General features: G+C 37.7%; 1 protein-coding gene across 9 annotated transcripts in view; it reads right to left on the bottom strand.

Moving 5' to 3' along the window:
• Positions 1 to 14,668, bottom strand: part of fgfr1a (fibroblast growth factor receptor 1a) — a 229,520-nt gene that overhangs the window by 38,805 nt on the left and 176,047 nt on the right. For 3 of the 9 annotated variants that reach the window (XM_067413016.1, XM_067413017.1, XM_067413018.1), the window contains exon 2: positions 12,788 to 12,967. The exons of the other annotated variants lie outside the window; for them this stretch is intronic. In XM_067413016.1, the coding sequence (XP_067269117.1) occupies positions 12,788 to 12,899 (112 nt within the window). In that variant the 5' untranslated portion in view covers positions 12,900 to 12,967. The remainder of the gene's footprint in view (positions 1 to 12,787; positions 12,968 to 14,668) is intronic. 9 annotated transcript variants of the gene reach the window in all.

The following is a 14,668-nucleotide window of genomic DNA, read 5'->3' as shown; positions in this document are numbered from 1 at the left end:
ACATGTTAATTCATTATTACCAAACTGACAATGAAAAATACTTATAAAGAATGAATCATTCTATGTTCATTTCTTAGTTACTGTTTAATAACATTAAAATCAAAATCAAAATAACTTTGTTAATGGACCTAAGATAAAACTAACAATGATCAGTATTTCCTAACTAACATTAACAAAAACATTGTTTTCTGTACCAAATGTAGCTGTTGCTCAGTCTTAGTTAATGCATTAAATAATGAGACCTTATTGTAATTTGTTACCTGTTGTTCTTTATAGCCTATTTTTTTTGCAATTTAATCTGTTAAATATCAAGAGACCACTTAACATTGATTTCTCAATGAGGGGTCTCTTAATTTTTTTTCAGAGCTGTATATATTTTTGGTGCATTATTGTATTTAAACATTCAGTTATTTTTGTTCTTACAAAAATAGTTCTTAAAGCTGTTATGCTATGGCAACACTTTTTTTGCAACTTATTTCAATATCGTATATCGTGATAAAACTTCATCAATTAATCGCAACATGAAAAATTGATATCGGCACATGCCTAGTAAGGGCCAATCGAGGGAATTTGGTCAGGACACCGGGGTTACACCCCTACTCTTTTACGAGAAGTGCCATGGGATTTGTAATGACCACAGAGAGTCAGGACCTCGGTTTAACGTCTCATCCGAAGGACGGTGCTCTTTGTCAGTACAGTGTCCCCATCACTACACTGGGGCGTTAGGACCCACACAGACCACAGGGTGAGCGCCCCCTGCTGGCCTCACTAACACCTCTACCAGCAGCAACCTGGTTTTCCCATTTGGTCTCCCATCCAGGTACAGTATTTCTCTAGAGAAACATTAGCCTGACGTGGTCATACTCAATTCTAGTCAGAATATGAGTCTGAAACTGCTGTTGGGCTGTGATTATAGGGGCGTTTCAACCAAACCAGGAAAGACCTCAATTGAACAGACCTACAACCAATCAGAGCAACGGAGCGACGCATAACGTTAGTTGTCAAATGTCAACAGAGCTCAACTGCACTGTGTTGCCAAGTCTGCGGTTTTCCCGCCGGTTGTTTTCCATGTCCGTGGTTTGAAGTAAAGCAACCTCAATTATGTGATATATAGACCCAGGAATGTGAATTTTAGCAGACAACCATTGCAAAATAACACACAATTTACCCCAAAACACCACATTTTTTCAGTTCGGCTGGCATCCAGGCTAGAGAAACGTTGTTCTTGAAAGATTTTTCTGACTCAGACTCTTGAACACTGGCATCCTATAGATGAGCAGAAACACCTTCTAACGTCTATCAAAGATACTAGCTCAGTCACTGCTAAATCAAATCCGAGTTTGAATTAGTCAAGAGCCAATTGTCAGGCCAATTCAGAGATAGAGCTCAAATTTGATTATGGGATGCAAGGTTGGGGGCATTGCCTTGGACAACGCCACCTGAGCCACCCGTTGCTCCTGGCGACCAGCATCCGGGAAAGTGGGGGAGAGACTAAATATAATTACGCCGATTCACTGTCCATCAACATGTCATTCATTCATCTGCACCTTTGCAAACGGGGGGTGCTTCTTGTGGAAAAGTGCACTTGGGGATTATCCCTGTTGGGGGTCCTTTTTAAAAGAATAGACTGATGTTGTCAAAAGCATATGCTAATTATGACTGTACTAATGGCAAGCTGAAGTGAGATTTTCACATTTACAAAACAAATGGTGTTTGCTCCGTATTTAAATGGCAATTGGATTAAATTCCGTTCAATAATAATGCATTTGACTTGCCCTGAGGGATTTGAATGACACCAATTGGTTTCCTGTAAAAGATGCACCAGGACTTGATGATTGTTCAAAAAAAAGGTCAGATTTCCATGAAATCCTGCCCCTTTGCTGAAGACGACATTTACACTATTGTTTTGAAATGTGAGTCAATCTAAAGAAACAATGCGTGGCCTACATCCCATTGAGCCGCTTGGGTCCCCAAAACAAAATGTAATTGCAAAGTATAATTCAGAAAATTACAAAATAATTTCTTCTGAAAAGTCTGCCAAAAGCTCACGTTTGTGAAAAAGCGCTCGCCACACATTTCACAAAGGAAATCACTTTGGTGAAACACATATGCTTCTTTCCATATACGTTTGTTTTTAATAGTAAGTAGAGCGCAAACACAACCCAGGTCTCCTCTTGACTAGTTCTGCTGTAGTAACTCCACCCATCACTACCATTAACTCTGCTAATAAAGGAGAGCGAGCGAGAGGCCTGTAGCAGCAGGTTTTTGGGCTGGTATCCATGGTGACCTCAGTAGGGTCTAGTTAAGGTATTTCCTGCTTCGCATGTGTCTAACAGGCTCTTAATCCTGACAGGAACAGGGGCCAGGGAGGGATCAACTTTCCCCACCAAAACACTGCAGAAAAGAATGAAGGAAGAGACAAGAAGATGAGCTGAGTCTTATTTAGAAATGAAAAGAAGCCTAAAAAGAGGGCGAGTAACCATACTTTAAATAAGTAAATACTTTTCAAGGTTGGATTGCTTTTAAAAGTCATTTATATGCCTTGAATAGCAAAAAAGCTATTATACAATTGTGCGCACACATTGCTCAGAAAAAAGAAAAAAAAATTGAATTGGCCGTGTGTGACAACATGCCCCAATATCAGGCGTAAGAGTCCTGCTATGAAACAGAAATGTGGAAAGTAACATACACAACTCTCCAACCATTGTTTTAGCCAATGCATAATGCATTTTTATAAATTGTATTGGTAGCACTTTATGTTCCCCATGTACATACAATGTACTTATTACAATAAATGCAAAAACTAGGTACTAACCCTGAACCTAAACAATGTTGATACCTTATCTTACCCACACTGTAAAAAAATATTTAGAAAAAAGTTACCTGGTTGCCTTAAAATTTTGAGTTGATTGAAATTAAATTTGAGTTAATACAATGAACATTTTTTGAGATTCGACAACCTTTATTAAAATATTATTAAAAGATTTTCTAAGCATTTTGGGTAATTGTGTGTGTTTTATTTCTGTTGTTTATTTGTTGTTTCACTGCGTCATCAGAAATAAAACACACAATAGTGCTATTTTCATGATTTATCAAAATGTTTATGTGGTTCAGATACAATAATATTTTGAGTTTCTATTTATTAAACAAATTTCCTTCATTGTATCAACTCAATTTTAATTTCAATAAACTCATAATTTTAAGGCAACCAGGTTACTTACTTTTTTAAGTTAAACCAACAAAAACCAACTATTTCTTTACAGTGCAGTACTTCCTTAGGTAAATACACTTTAAGTACACATAACTTCACATACTATAAAATTAAGTGCAACCATTTTATTTTTTAACTTGTTCACTAACTGACATTTAGAAATAGACAACGGTTTCAACCCTTTATGTTTTCAACCAATAGGAGAGCATTCAAAGACATTAGCTTCTGCCCTAAATAACCGGACCTTAATGTCAGCCAGAAATATTTCACATCATAACTGATGAATTCATATTACAAACACACAGCTGATCTTAAGTTCATGACAATGAGTTTGTAATTTCCTCTTGGCATTTTCAATTGAGCAGAACAGATGCTAAAAAATATTTTGCACCAGTCACCAGAGAAGCGGTTTACTGTGAGGAATCAAGTGAGAGTATTCCGCAATAATCACACGGGGAGAAAATTATACAGCTGCATTATGATTTATAGACATTAATCGACATGCTTCCTTCCAGGATATTAAATAGTGGCATGTTACCAATTCATCAGTCACTTCAAAAGCACAAAACACCATGGTGAGGACGTGCACCGGTGTGCGAACTATAGAGTCCAGATGTTGTCTGGCACATCTGCTGCACTGTAAATCAGAGCATGACATTGGAGAACGAAAAAGAAAAAAATACTCATGATGAGGAAACATATTTGGTGTACAGGTTGTTTAAAAATTGAAAACAAAAAATTAAAGCCATGCAAGAGTTTAATTTTAAAGGGTTAGTTCATACAAAAATGAAATTTCTGTCATTAATTCCTCACCCTCATGTCATTCAACACCTGTAAAACCTCCGTTCATCTTCAGAACACAAATGAAGATATTAGTGTTGAAATCCGATGGCTCAGAAAGGCCTTCGTTGACACCAATGTCATTTCCTCTCTCAAGACCCATAAAGGCACTAAAGACGTCGTTACAAAGCCCATCTCACTACAGCGGCTCTACAATCATTTATGAAGCGACGAGAATAGTTTGTGCGCAAAAAAACTAAATAACGACTCGTATTGTGATGGCCAATTTCAAAACAAAGATTAAAATGGTTATAAATCAGCGTATCGATTCATGATTCGGATCGTGTGTCAAACCGCTGAAATCACGTGACATTGGCGATCCGAATCATGAATCGATACGCTGATTCATCATGGTTCGAATCTTTGTTTTGAAATCGGCCCATCACTATATAAGTTGTTATTTATAGGGCTGGGTTTCGCTTCAAATTTCAAGAATCGATTCGATTCCGATTCTCAAGATCTTGAATCGATTATTATCATTCGATCCGATCTGATCCGATCCGAAGTGTTTTTAAAGAAAGCATTTTTTTCCAGCTGTTGCCTGAATATTACAGGACGGTAGTTATGCAACATATTGATACTATTATTATAGACATTCAACTGCAAATTAATGGAGTATTGATGGTTGTAAAGAACAACTGTGCGCTGTGGAGAGGGCGCGTGCTGTCATGACAAACCATAACAACTTCCTTGGCAGTAAGCGCGCGCTGCAGTGAGAACGGCTGTGACGTAAGCCGCGTTCTCGACATATCCAGCAGCCCGAGTTTACTCGTCTACCTTACTCTAGTATTTTCTGTCCGCTTCTTCAGCACGGCGGCGGCGGTATAGTGATAAGAGCTTCGGCTTGAGTTTGTTTACCTACTCTAGTATTCTCTGTCCGTGGCGGTTCTGGAGTTTTCAAAGCTGCCATGTTCGTTGTTTTAATGTCCTTCCACCTCGCGCGCATGCGAAAATTTAATGACGCGGCAAATTCACTGGGAAAATGTAGGCCTATTACTAAATCGATCCTCTGAGTTACGGATCGATCTTTAGAAATTACTATGAAAATCGATTCAGAATTGGTGAATCGATTTTTTTCAACACAGCCCTAGTTATTTAGGGGTTTTTTGCGCACAAAAACTATTCTCGTCAACTTATTTTACCATTAAAATTATACATTTCCTCAGTTTAAACATTTGATATGTCATCTGTTGTATTCTGAATAAATTATTGAAATCTAAAACTTCCACATCATTGCATTCTGTTTTTATTCACAATTTGTACAGTGCCCCAACTTTTTTGGAATCGGGTTTGTATAGCCGAGAAACGTAGTTTGCGTATCATCTGGCCATACAACGGTGTGCCATTCAGTCTGTATACATGAGGGCTCACACTCCTCAGAAACAATCAAAGAAAATGACAGAACTTGTGCTTTAAGCAAAAACAGTTGTGCACAACTACACATTTATAGTTTAGCATTTGCCTTTTAACAGTTTTGTTTTTATTACAATGAATTTAACAACCCTGGTTCCTCAGCTAACTTTAAGAAAAGATGTACCCTGCCATGCTGAGTCACAGTTTCAGATTCTCTGACCAGATTAGGTTGGATTTAAGTCCATATTTTTGGAAAAGCATCTCAGCTGGAATAGCCATTGCATTTTTTTTCTTTCCTGCTGCAAGCCATTCGGAAAGAAATGACTGACATGCCTGAAAATCAAGTTAATTATGGTAAATCATGAAAGGAATTTGTTTTTTTGCCATTAGACAAAATGAGAGGTGAGTGAGTGAGAGTCGTGAATGGAATAGGGGCCTTTCAGAGAGAGACTGGATTCAAGAGAGGAAGCAATACAAGAAGAGAACGACCACAGGGATTTCCTTTCACAATGGTCAAGTGCAGAGAAGAGGAAAATATGGAAGAAAGACAGGGCCAGAGCAGATGCAAAACAAAACAAAAAAAATCAGGAAAAGGCCAACCCTTTATCTCAGTGATCTACCGGTGAGATATATATTTATAGGAGTTTTAGTCGCACTAACAGACTGGAATGTGCACCGTCACAAAGAATAACACACAAAGAAAGAGGAATGTGACTACTAAGTTCATTTTGTGACCAAATTTGATTACTCTGACTAGCAGTTCATTACTTGTGATTAACAAAGGTGTGGGTGCTCAGTGTGACACCAAAAGAAACAGAATACACACACACAGAATACACACACACACAGAATACACACACACACACAGACACACACACACACAGACACACACACACACACACACACACACACACACACACACACACACACACACACACACACACACACACACACACACACACACACACACACACACCATTAACCGGCCTTACGCTAGCCTGCGTCAATTAAAGCCCACATCAGGACTTGGATGCTAATGGCATTTGTTCACAATGGCCACGGTTGTACAAACATGATCACTGCTTGCCTACACGTAAATGTGCCGATGTACACACACACACACATGCTGCGCAGCAGGGGCAGGAATGAGATCAGCATGCCCAGCTGAATCACAGCCATTGTTTTCCCCAAAGTATTTATTAATCTCCTTTAAGACGGTCAGCATGTTTTACAGAGCGAGAATGAGAGAATGACGCGGTAAGAATAAGAAGAGCGTCATACATTAAAGAGCCTCAACGGACATCAACAATAAACAACGGGAATTAGATTGATGAAAACACACTTATTAACAATACCTTTCTATATCCCTTATGCAATTTAATGGAAATATTGGGAAAACTCCTGAGCGTTATAAATAAAGTAAATTGAATGAAATAAATTGTTTCAATATAATGATTCAAAACTTGTTCATTGAAAAAGTTTTAAAGTAGGAAATCATTTTGAGATCTGTTGTAGCATCTGCGACTAAAGCGCTGCACAAATGCACAAAAGTGTCATGGCCGTAGACTAGATGCTTAGCAAAACATCAAAGACAATAAGCTTAATTCTATAACAAAAACATTTATTTTAATTTTATTTTAGTGAATTTAAATAAATATGAAAAGGTAAACTTAAACGAGACTAACAAATACACTAAATAGATAAATAGAAATATTAAATAATAATAATAATAATAGACAAAAGCACAAAATTACTTAAACTAAAATGAAAATGTTAAACTGAAAATATTAAAACAAAACCTTATTCAAAAAAATGTAATCCTATATTATAAATAGTACTAAAATAACCATATCGTTATTAATATGATAAAGGCATCAAGTATCAAATTATACATAGAAAGAATAAAAAAATGTAAGTTGCTGATTGTACAATTCTTTCTTTTGTGTTCAAGATTAACAAAATTATATAATGAGAATGTACAACATGAATTCACTTTCCGAACCATGGTTTTATCTTACCCTGAATCTTTATGGTATGCTTATAATAAGCATTTATATTGGGACTATTTCGGACCGGTCTGGTAGGAACCGCTGCGGAGGAGCATAGATATAAACGGAGAGAAGTAGCTCCGGCTAGAATGTTGTTCCGCAAGACGCATGCAGTTCTGTTTATTAACCGGTAGAGTGCAAAAAGTTACAGACTGCAGTAAATGACTAGCAAACAAGTCCACGTAAGGTATAAGGTTAAGATAAGGTTATGATTTGCTCCAATTTTTCGCTTTCAATTAAATATATCTTGGGCCTTTGAAAGCATCTTCGAATCCCAAAGTCTTTAACAGGGTTTAAAGTTAAAATGCTAATAAAGAAAGTTCTGCTATTTGTGCTCGTTGTATTCCCACCTAGGGAAAAAACAAAATGTAACCAAATGCTGGAGTGTCAGTCACTCATCAACAGCTGAAACTATCATTTACACCACAGGAGGCCTGAGGGGAGAGAAGGAAAAGTGCTCTGTCCTGACAGGAGGAAGAAGGGAGAGGAGGAGTAGAGGAAATGCGAAGAGGGTTTCAGCCAGCTTGGCCATTTGGCTGCCAAGCATTAAGTGGGTAAAAGGTAATTCATCTCATTCTGGATGGGTCTTCCTCCCTTCGTTATAGTCAAAACTAAATATTTAAGGGAAGTGCTCAAACGAGTAGCAAGAAACGGAAAAATATGAATCAAAATAGTCAGAAACCAAGGGGATAAAAAAAAAACTAAAACATATCCACTGCGAGCCCTCAATTTGTGCGAATAGGGTGTTAAATCCGTATCAACTAGACAAATTGTTAACTAGGGTCCATTTTAACGATTCTGATTCACAATTCTGCTTATTGATTTCTAATTTCGATTCCAATAAGGTAGGTAAAAAAAAAAATATTTATTTTTTAAACTTAGATATCTTTCACATTTACTCCAAGCCTTCTTGCAAAATATTGTATTGCAGCCTAATACCATCGATAAAAATCAACAGGCTAAAGAACACTTACACAAGGAACTTCTGCCTACGGTTTAAAAATACCATAGCAAAAACCACTAGACCACAGGAACTTTCCTCAGCAATTAGGGACTTTGGGGTGGTACTCTGTGTGTTTTGACCTCAGGAATCGGGGGCTAAATTAAGTTACGGGTAAAAATTGCCCCCTCAAAGCGTTCCTGCGCATGAGGTAGTACTTTTTCAAAGTTCAGGATCTTTTGGGGGTGGGACTTGGGCGCTGAACATACTGATTGGTTAAGTTCACACAGCATTTAGATTGGCTAACTCCACACAGTATTTTATTTCAACGACCACTTTTAAAAGTATGTTGCGGTGTGTGCAGTAAGAGTTGTGTTTTTCTACCAATTGGGCGATGAGGAGGTTAAACCGCGATGGGAATGCAGACAGCAACAGGTATGGGGGAAAAATTGTTAGGCTGCTGTCACTTTAAGAGCTAATGCACAGATCCAATATGCTGTTACACTGCTTTTTACACTGTTTACGTTCAAGTATTCTTGCACTTGAATGGTTAAAGGTCCCATTCTTCGCGATTCCATCTTTCAAACTTTAGTTAGTGTGTAATGTTGCTGTTGGAGCATAAATAATACCTGTAAAATTATAAAGCTCAAAGTTCAATGCCAAGCGAGATATTTTATTTAACAGAAGTTCCCTTTCAAAGCCTACAGTGAACGGCCGGTTTGGAATACACCCCTGCACTTCCTGCTGTAATGACGTCACTAGAACCGTTTTTTGACTAACCCTCCGCCCACAAGAACACACAAAATAGGGGGCGTGGTCTCATTGCTCTCCCACGTGGAGAAGAGCGTGCATTCAGCGCTTGCATCTCCCCGTTATGGTAAGAGGCGGGACCTTTCCGGGCAAAGTGCGCTAAGCTGCCGTCCGATCACAACACGGGAATCGCTGGCCCAATCAGAACTCATTACGTGTTTCTGAAGGAGGACTTCATAGAACAAGGAAATCATCAGGCCGTTTTTAGGACAAAGGAAACAGCGCTGTACAGATAAGTAAATTGTGTGAACACGCGAAACATGAACTCATGTTATATTGCACACTGTAAACATAATCAAAGCTTCGAAAACACGAGAAGAACGGGACCTTTAAAAGTCCTATTAAATTGCACACAAATCAATCAATAAGATGAAATGAAATTTTCATTTTATAACAAGTTTCCAATACCAGAATTGTTAATGGTTACCAACTTTTCCGTGCAATGCAAGTTTTCATGAAGAGCACTACCCACAGGGCTATGCTTCACAGCTCTGCACTCAAGCACAAGAAAACATACTTCGTTTTCCCAGAAACATGATCTCCACTGTGGAACAGCACCACAGGGCGGAGTACTTTCTGTGTCTTCTTTTAAAAGCAGTAATTTATAGTGTCTCAGGTAGTCAACTCTTCCCTTTACAACAAACACCTTTTCATTACAAAAGGAGGATGGTGAGACAGCAGCGAGGGAGAAAGAGAGATAGAGGGGGAAGAGGTATTTCTGCATAGCCGGAGGGTACAGATGGCAGCTATTTCACACCTCCAGCTCTGGGGTAAACTCAAACCTACTGTGTTTATTTAAAGCCTCCATAGTCGGCCAGAGCAGAAGTGACCGCTCATTTTATAATGGTGGTAACTGTAATGCACGGCATTCAGAAGTCTCCCGGGAACGCTGTATTTCCGAAATCCAAAAGATGTAGATGATGCTACGGAAGCACGTTTGGGCCTGTGAGAGCCACAGGCACTCGCTCGGCTGGAATGTTGCCAAAGGACACATTTTTCAGGGTTTTATTTCAGCTGGTGTTTTTTTCAACCCGTATGCCTTTTTTTTACTCTCCGTCTATGACTTGAGTGCATTAAAGTCCTTAGGGTTTTAAATGGCTATTTTGGACATGAGGTGGAAAATGGAGAACAAATGGTATCCAAGTGTAAACTTCCACAGCTCGGAGTAGAATGTTTCCCCCATGGCATACAACTGAAATATGGCATATTGAAGATATGAATATGGTTTGAGAAATATAGCCCAGCAACCATATTGTACAATATCAGCAGATATCAAATTCTTGCTTCTCTAGGAAATTTGAGTATTTTACTTGCTCTTCAGAATAATAACAACATGAAGAAATATGTTTGATTTATACTATGCATAGGAGAAGTTCCTAAATATAAGTCACTGAGATATCTTAAAGAGGTCCTATTATGCCCTCTTGCGAATCTTGATTTTGTTTTTAGGGTGTACTCGAATATGTATTCATGCTTGATTGTAAAAAATTTTTTTTTTTTACATTATTACAGCTCCTCTCTCTGGAACAAATGATCGCTGAAGCCTCTCTTTCAGAGAAACAAAATGTGCTGTGATTGGCTCAGTGTGCGTTTGTTTGGGAAATGTCCCGCCCCTTCATAACAGCGAGCTCTAGTCACTCAGATGTATATTAATTTCAATTTCAAACCAATTTAAGCCTGATTTAGACGTAGTAACAACAATAATGTTAACAAACAAGAAGACTGTGCTGAATGGACTTCATTCACGCAGGCACGGCTTTCACAGGACGTTTCAGAGTGGTTGTTTTTTCAACATTTAAACGTTATATTTACCGAAAACTATGGTAATACAGACAGAACAGACAGAAATCAACACCTTTTTTGCATATTCCGTGGGCATGGGTGATTTAAATGAGTAAGAGGTACATTATTACCTCACAAATTTGAGAAAAAAATCATCAATTGTAGTCCAATCAAGCCATTCACTGTAGTTCTTGAAAAGTGGGTTATTTTAAATTAACTCTTAAATTATCTACCCCGCCAAACACTGAATTGTTTGTGTTTCCACTGTTAGACGCTAGGGGGTGCTATTGTGTATCTCTGGAATGAGTACAGAGTCTCTTGATCAAAACACACGCGAGGAAGACGCAGTAAAAAAAGTGATCGTATGTAAGAAGATGCATATGCAAAATGACGTGATCATCAATATTAAACATCATATAAATCAAAACTATCCAATGCTACGGAATCAAATGTGGACCCAGGATGAGCTACAGGACTGTGCCAGCATTAAGCCTTGTTTATACTCGACGCGTCTGCATGAGCACGAGGGTGCGAGCGGCAAAAATTACGTCAACACGGGCGGGCGGTCGTGCATGTTGGGTCCGCAAGACCCCATCTCGCCTGGCGGTGTGCAGCGCATTTTTTATCGCTCGCAGCTCCGCATCCGAAGATGAACGAGTTCTCAGCGAATCTAGCCGAGCATGACGTCTCATCACACCGGCCCCCAGTTTCCACATACAAATGAGGTGCTTATATTTACTGAAGGAGCCTACAAAAGCAGAATTAAGCCATTTTAAATAAAGATCCATGTTTAATCAAATAAATAAATAAATCATGACACTGAAGTTTAGTGAAATTAGGAAATTTAAGAGATCGTTAATTTAGTGCATATTTTGTTCTCATGTCACAAGTAATAATATCAAGCCAAGGTTTACTGAGTTTTACACGATTCATCTTTTGTAGTGTGGTTTTTGGTGAAACGTACTAGAATAAATATCATCACCTGTGTACATTAGCCCTCATCTTCTCAACGGTTTTTCCCTTTTTTTTTTTTTTAGAACAATTACTCCGAGTCACCCTCTGTCGTTTCAAAAAATAACACAACGGTGAGCACGTCAAGTATTAACGCCTCGTCCGTTTGGGGAGGAACGCGCGCAGTCAGCGGAGGCTCGCGCAGTATAAGCCAGGCGAAAGTATAAACAAGGCTTTAGGGGTGTTGATGGACTCGATTTTCTCAGCTTTTTGTTCAAAATGTTGCTTTTTTTTATTAAACTTACCCATGTTCAAGTGTTGATAAAAAAGAAATGCATGAAGCTAGAATAAAAAGTTTTTTATTGCTTAGACATTCTTAAAAAACAAAATATTCTATGGTCCATTACATTTTAGTGAAAATGGTCAAAAACCTTGGCGGTGGCTGGTAACTTTTTTTTTAACGCTGTTGAGGAAAGAGTGTGTCCCTTGCGAGCTTTTGTAACCTTACAGAACATTAACCAAAGTTGAAACTGTGAAAAAGCTTTAATATTGTTCATTTATATATAAACAAATCAAGTGTCCTATTGCAAAAAACAAAGCAAAAAATAGCTCATTTAATTCAGGCTCAGACAGAGGGTGGAAAACAATCACACCTGTTTTTCTTGCAAGAAAGCTCCATTAAGTGGATTAAAGCGGACAAAAATGGACAAAAAGCTTTCATAAAAGTGTAGGATATGGCCAATTTAAAACTATTTTAGGGAGCATAATTGAAAAGTGTCTGAGACATGGTTTATTGTTAACATGTCTTCAACTGAGACATGATACAACAAGAGAACTACAAAAGAGACTTACCCTCATCTTGGGTGGCTGGTCTGCCCTGGGACTGAAGAGTTAGGAGTACTAAGATCAGTAGAAGCATGGTCTTCATCTTCGTCATCATCATCATCATCATCATCATCATCATAAAGGCTTCTCTACATCTGAACTCTGCATCCAGCCCAGCTCTCCATTAAAACAGCTAGGACATCCGCACTGTGTGAGAGAGAGAGAAAAAAAGAAAGCGAAACAATTAAGAACATTTATCTATTTACACCTAATCATTAAAGACAACATGAACCTTTCGTAATGTGGCATGTATAAATTATATAGAATATTCAGCTGGAGATGACATTGGGCGGGAGGTGAATGGTTACTGGATACTTATTATTGGTTAATATTTTTTTCACCCACCAGATCATTATTATGCCAGCAATAATTTCAGAAGCAATAAGCTTCTCTTTAGAGCAGTGGTTCCCAATCTGGGGTACAGGAGGTGAATGAGGAGGTAGAGAACAAAATGCTGACTTTTGCTGTTCATTTCATTCTGCCTCGCCTTAATATAACATTAAAACCGAGCATGTATTTCTAACAGGCACATTGCTGCAAATACATGACATCCAATCAAAATACCAAATCTTTTGTGGTCAGAACTGACTGCTATTTCCACACAAGCAGCGCGCATTAGGGTGCATGCAGAGTCTGCTGCCTTAGCAAATCACGCTACATTACTGCCCTTCTCCACAATAGCACAAAAATCAATAAAAGATTCAAACTCTTTGATAAAAAACACACTCGTTGTGAGTTGTTTTTAATGTTGATGATAAATTATTTAAGCAAGAAGGCAAATCCATATCCACACGCTTGCAAAAGTGACTTTGATACAACAGTTCAAACAAAAGGTTAATATTAAGTAATGTTTATTTTAAACAAATTGTCAGTATTTGCTTTATTATGCAACCAAATAATTCCAACGAAAGCCAAAGCAGAACACAGCTGTGTTTCATTAACGAATCTGCACACATGACTAATAATAATAATAATAATAATAATATAAATGTTAAAAATATAATAAAAATGTATTTAAGAATAAATATAAAAATATAATAATATTTATATTTTACAGAAAATGGCAGCTTATGAAAATCCCTAGAAATGTCAAGGATTTATTATAAAATATTATATTATTATTATAAAAATCTGTGATATCAATTTCTTAATTTTTGTCAGGAGGTTTGCAAAATCAAGAAGAACTAGTCTGTCTCTTTATAATATGAGCCTCTTATGCATCCACTGTGGTGGAAAAAAACTCTTGTACACATGAGAAAAACATGGATTGTCATATAAATTTATTTAGAGAAGCATTATTTTTTACCCAAAATAGGATGGAGTTAGCTCTGCTGCTGGGCACTAAACACGCTTACGCTTTATTCATACTGGAGACCAGAGGGCGCTCTCAAGCAGAAACTTCACATATGCCTCAGAGAGAAGTAATATAATGACGTTTCAGGAAATCTCTAATGTCTGAATAAAAAGATAGAAACGCTTTGATTAGACATGAAGACAATAAACACATAACTTCGACAACTATAGTGTATTTGAGTTCTTCACGCTTTCTCTGGTATTTTCTTATTAATAAAGTATATATATTATAATGCAGTGCTAATCAACAGACTTCATCACTGTATAGATTACTATAAAATAATGCATCGTCTGCCCAATTCTGTGATAAGAAGCCACATCATATGTGTAAGTGAGTTAAAGCTACACTGTGTGATATTTTCTCCCATCTAGTGGTGAAAAGGTATATGACCATCCAGTGAATAATAGTTTCTGCTCCTCTCAATTTCGATTTCGTTTCAACTCCTACGGTGGCCAATTTAGTCATGGCTTTAAGTTCGACCTCTTCGGTGAATG

Source organism: Pseudorasbora parva, chromosome 13 (genome assembly GCF_024679245.1).
Source record: "Pseudorasbora parva isolate DD20220531a chromosome 13, ASM2467924v1, whole genome shotgun sequence".
Taxonomy (NCBI): Eukaryota; Metazoa; Chordata; class Actinopteri; order Cypriniformes; family Gobionidae; genus Pseudorasbora; species Pseudorasbora parva.
This window is presented reverse-complemented; position numbering and strand designations above follow the sequence as displayed.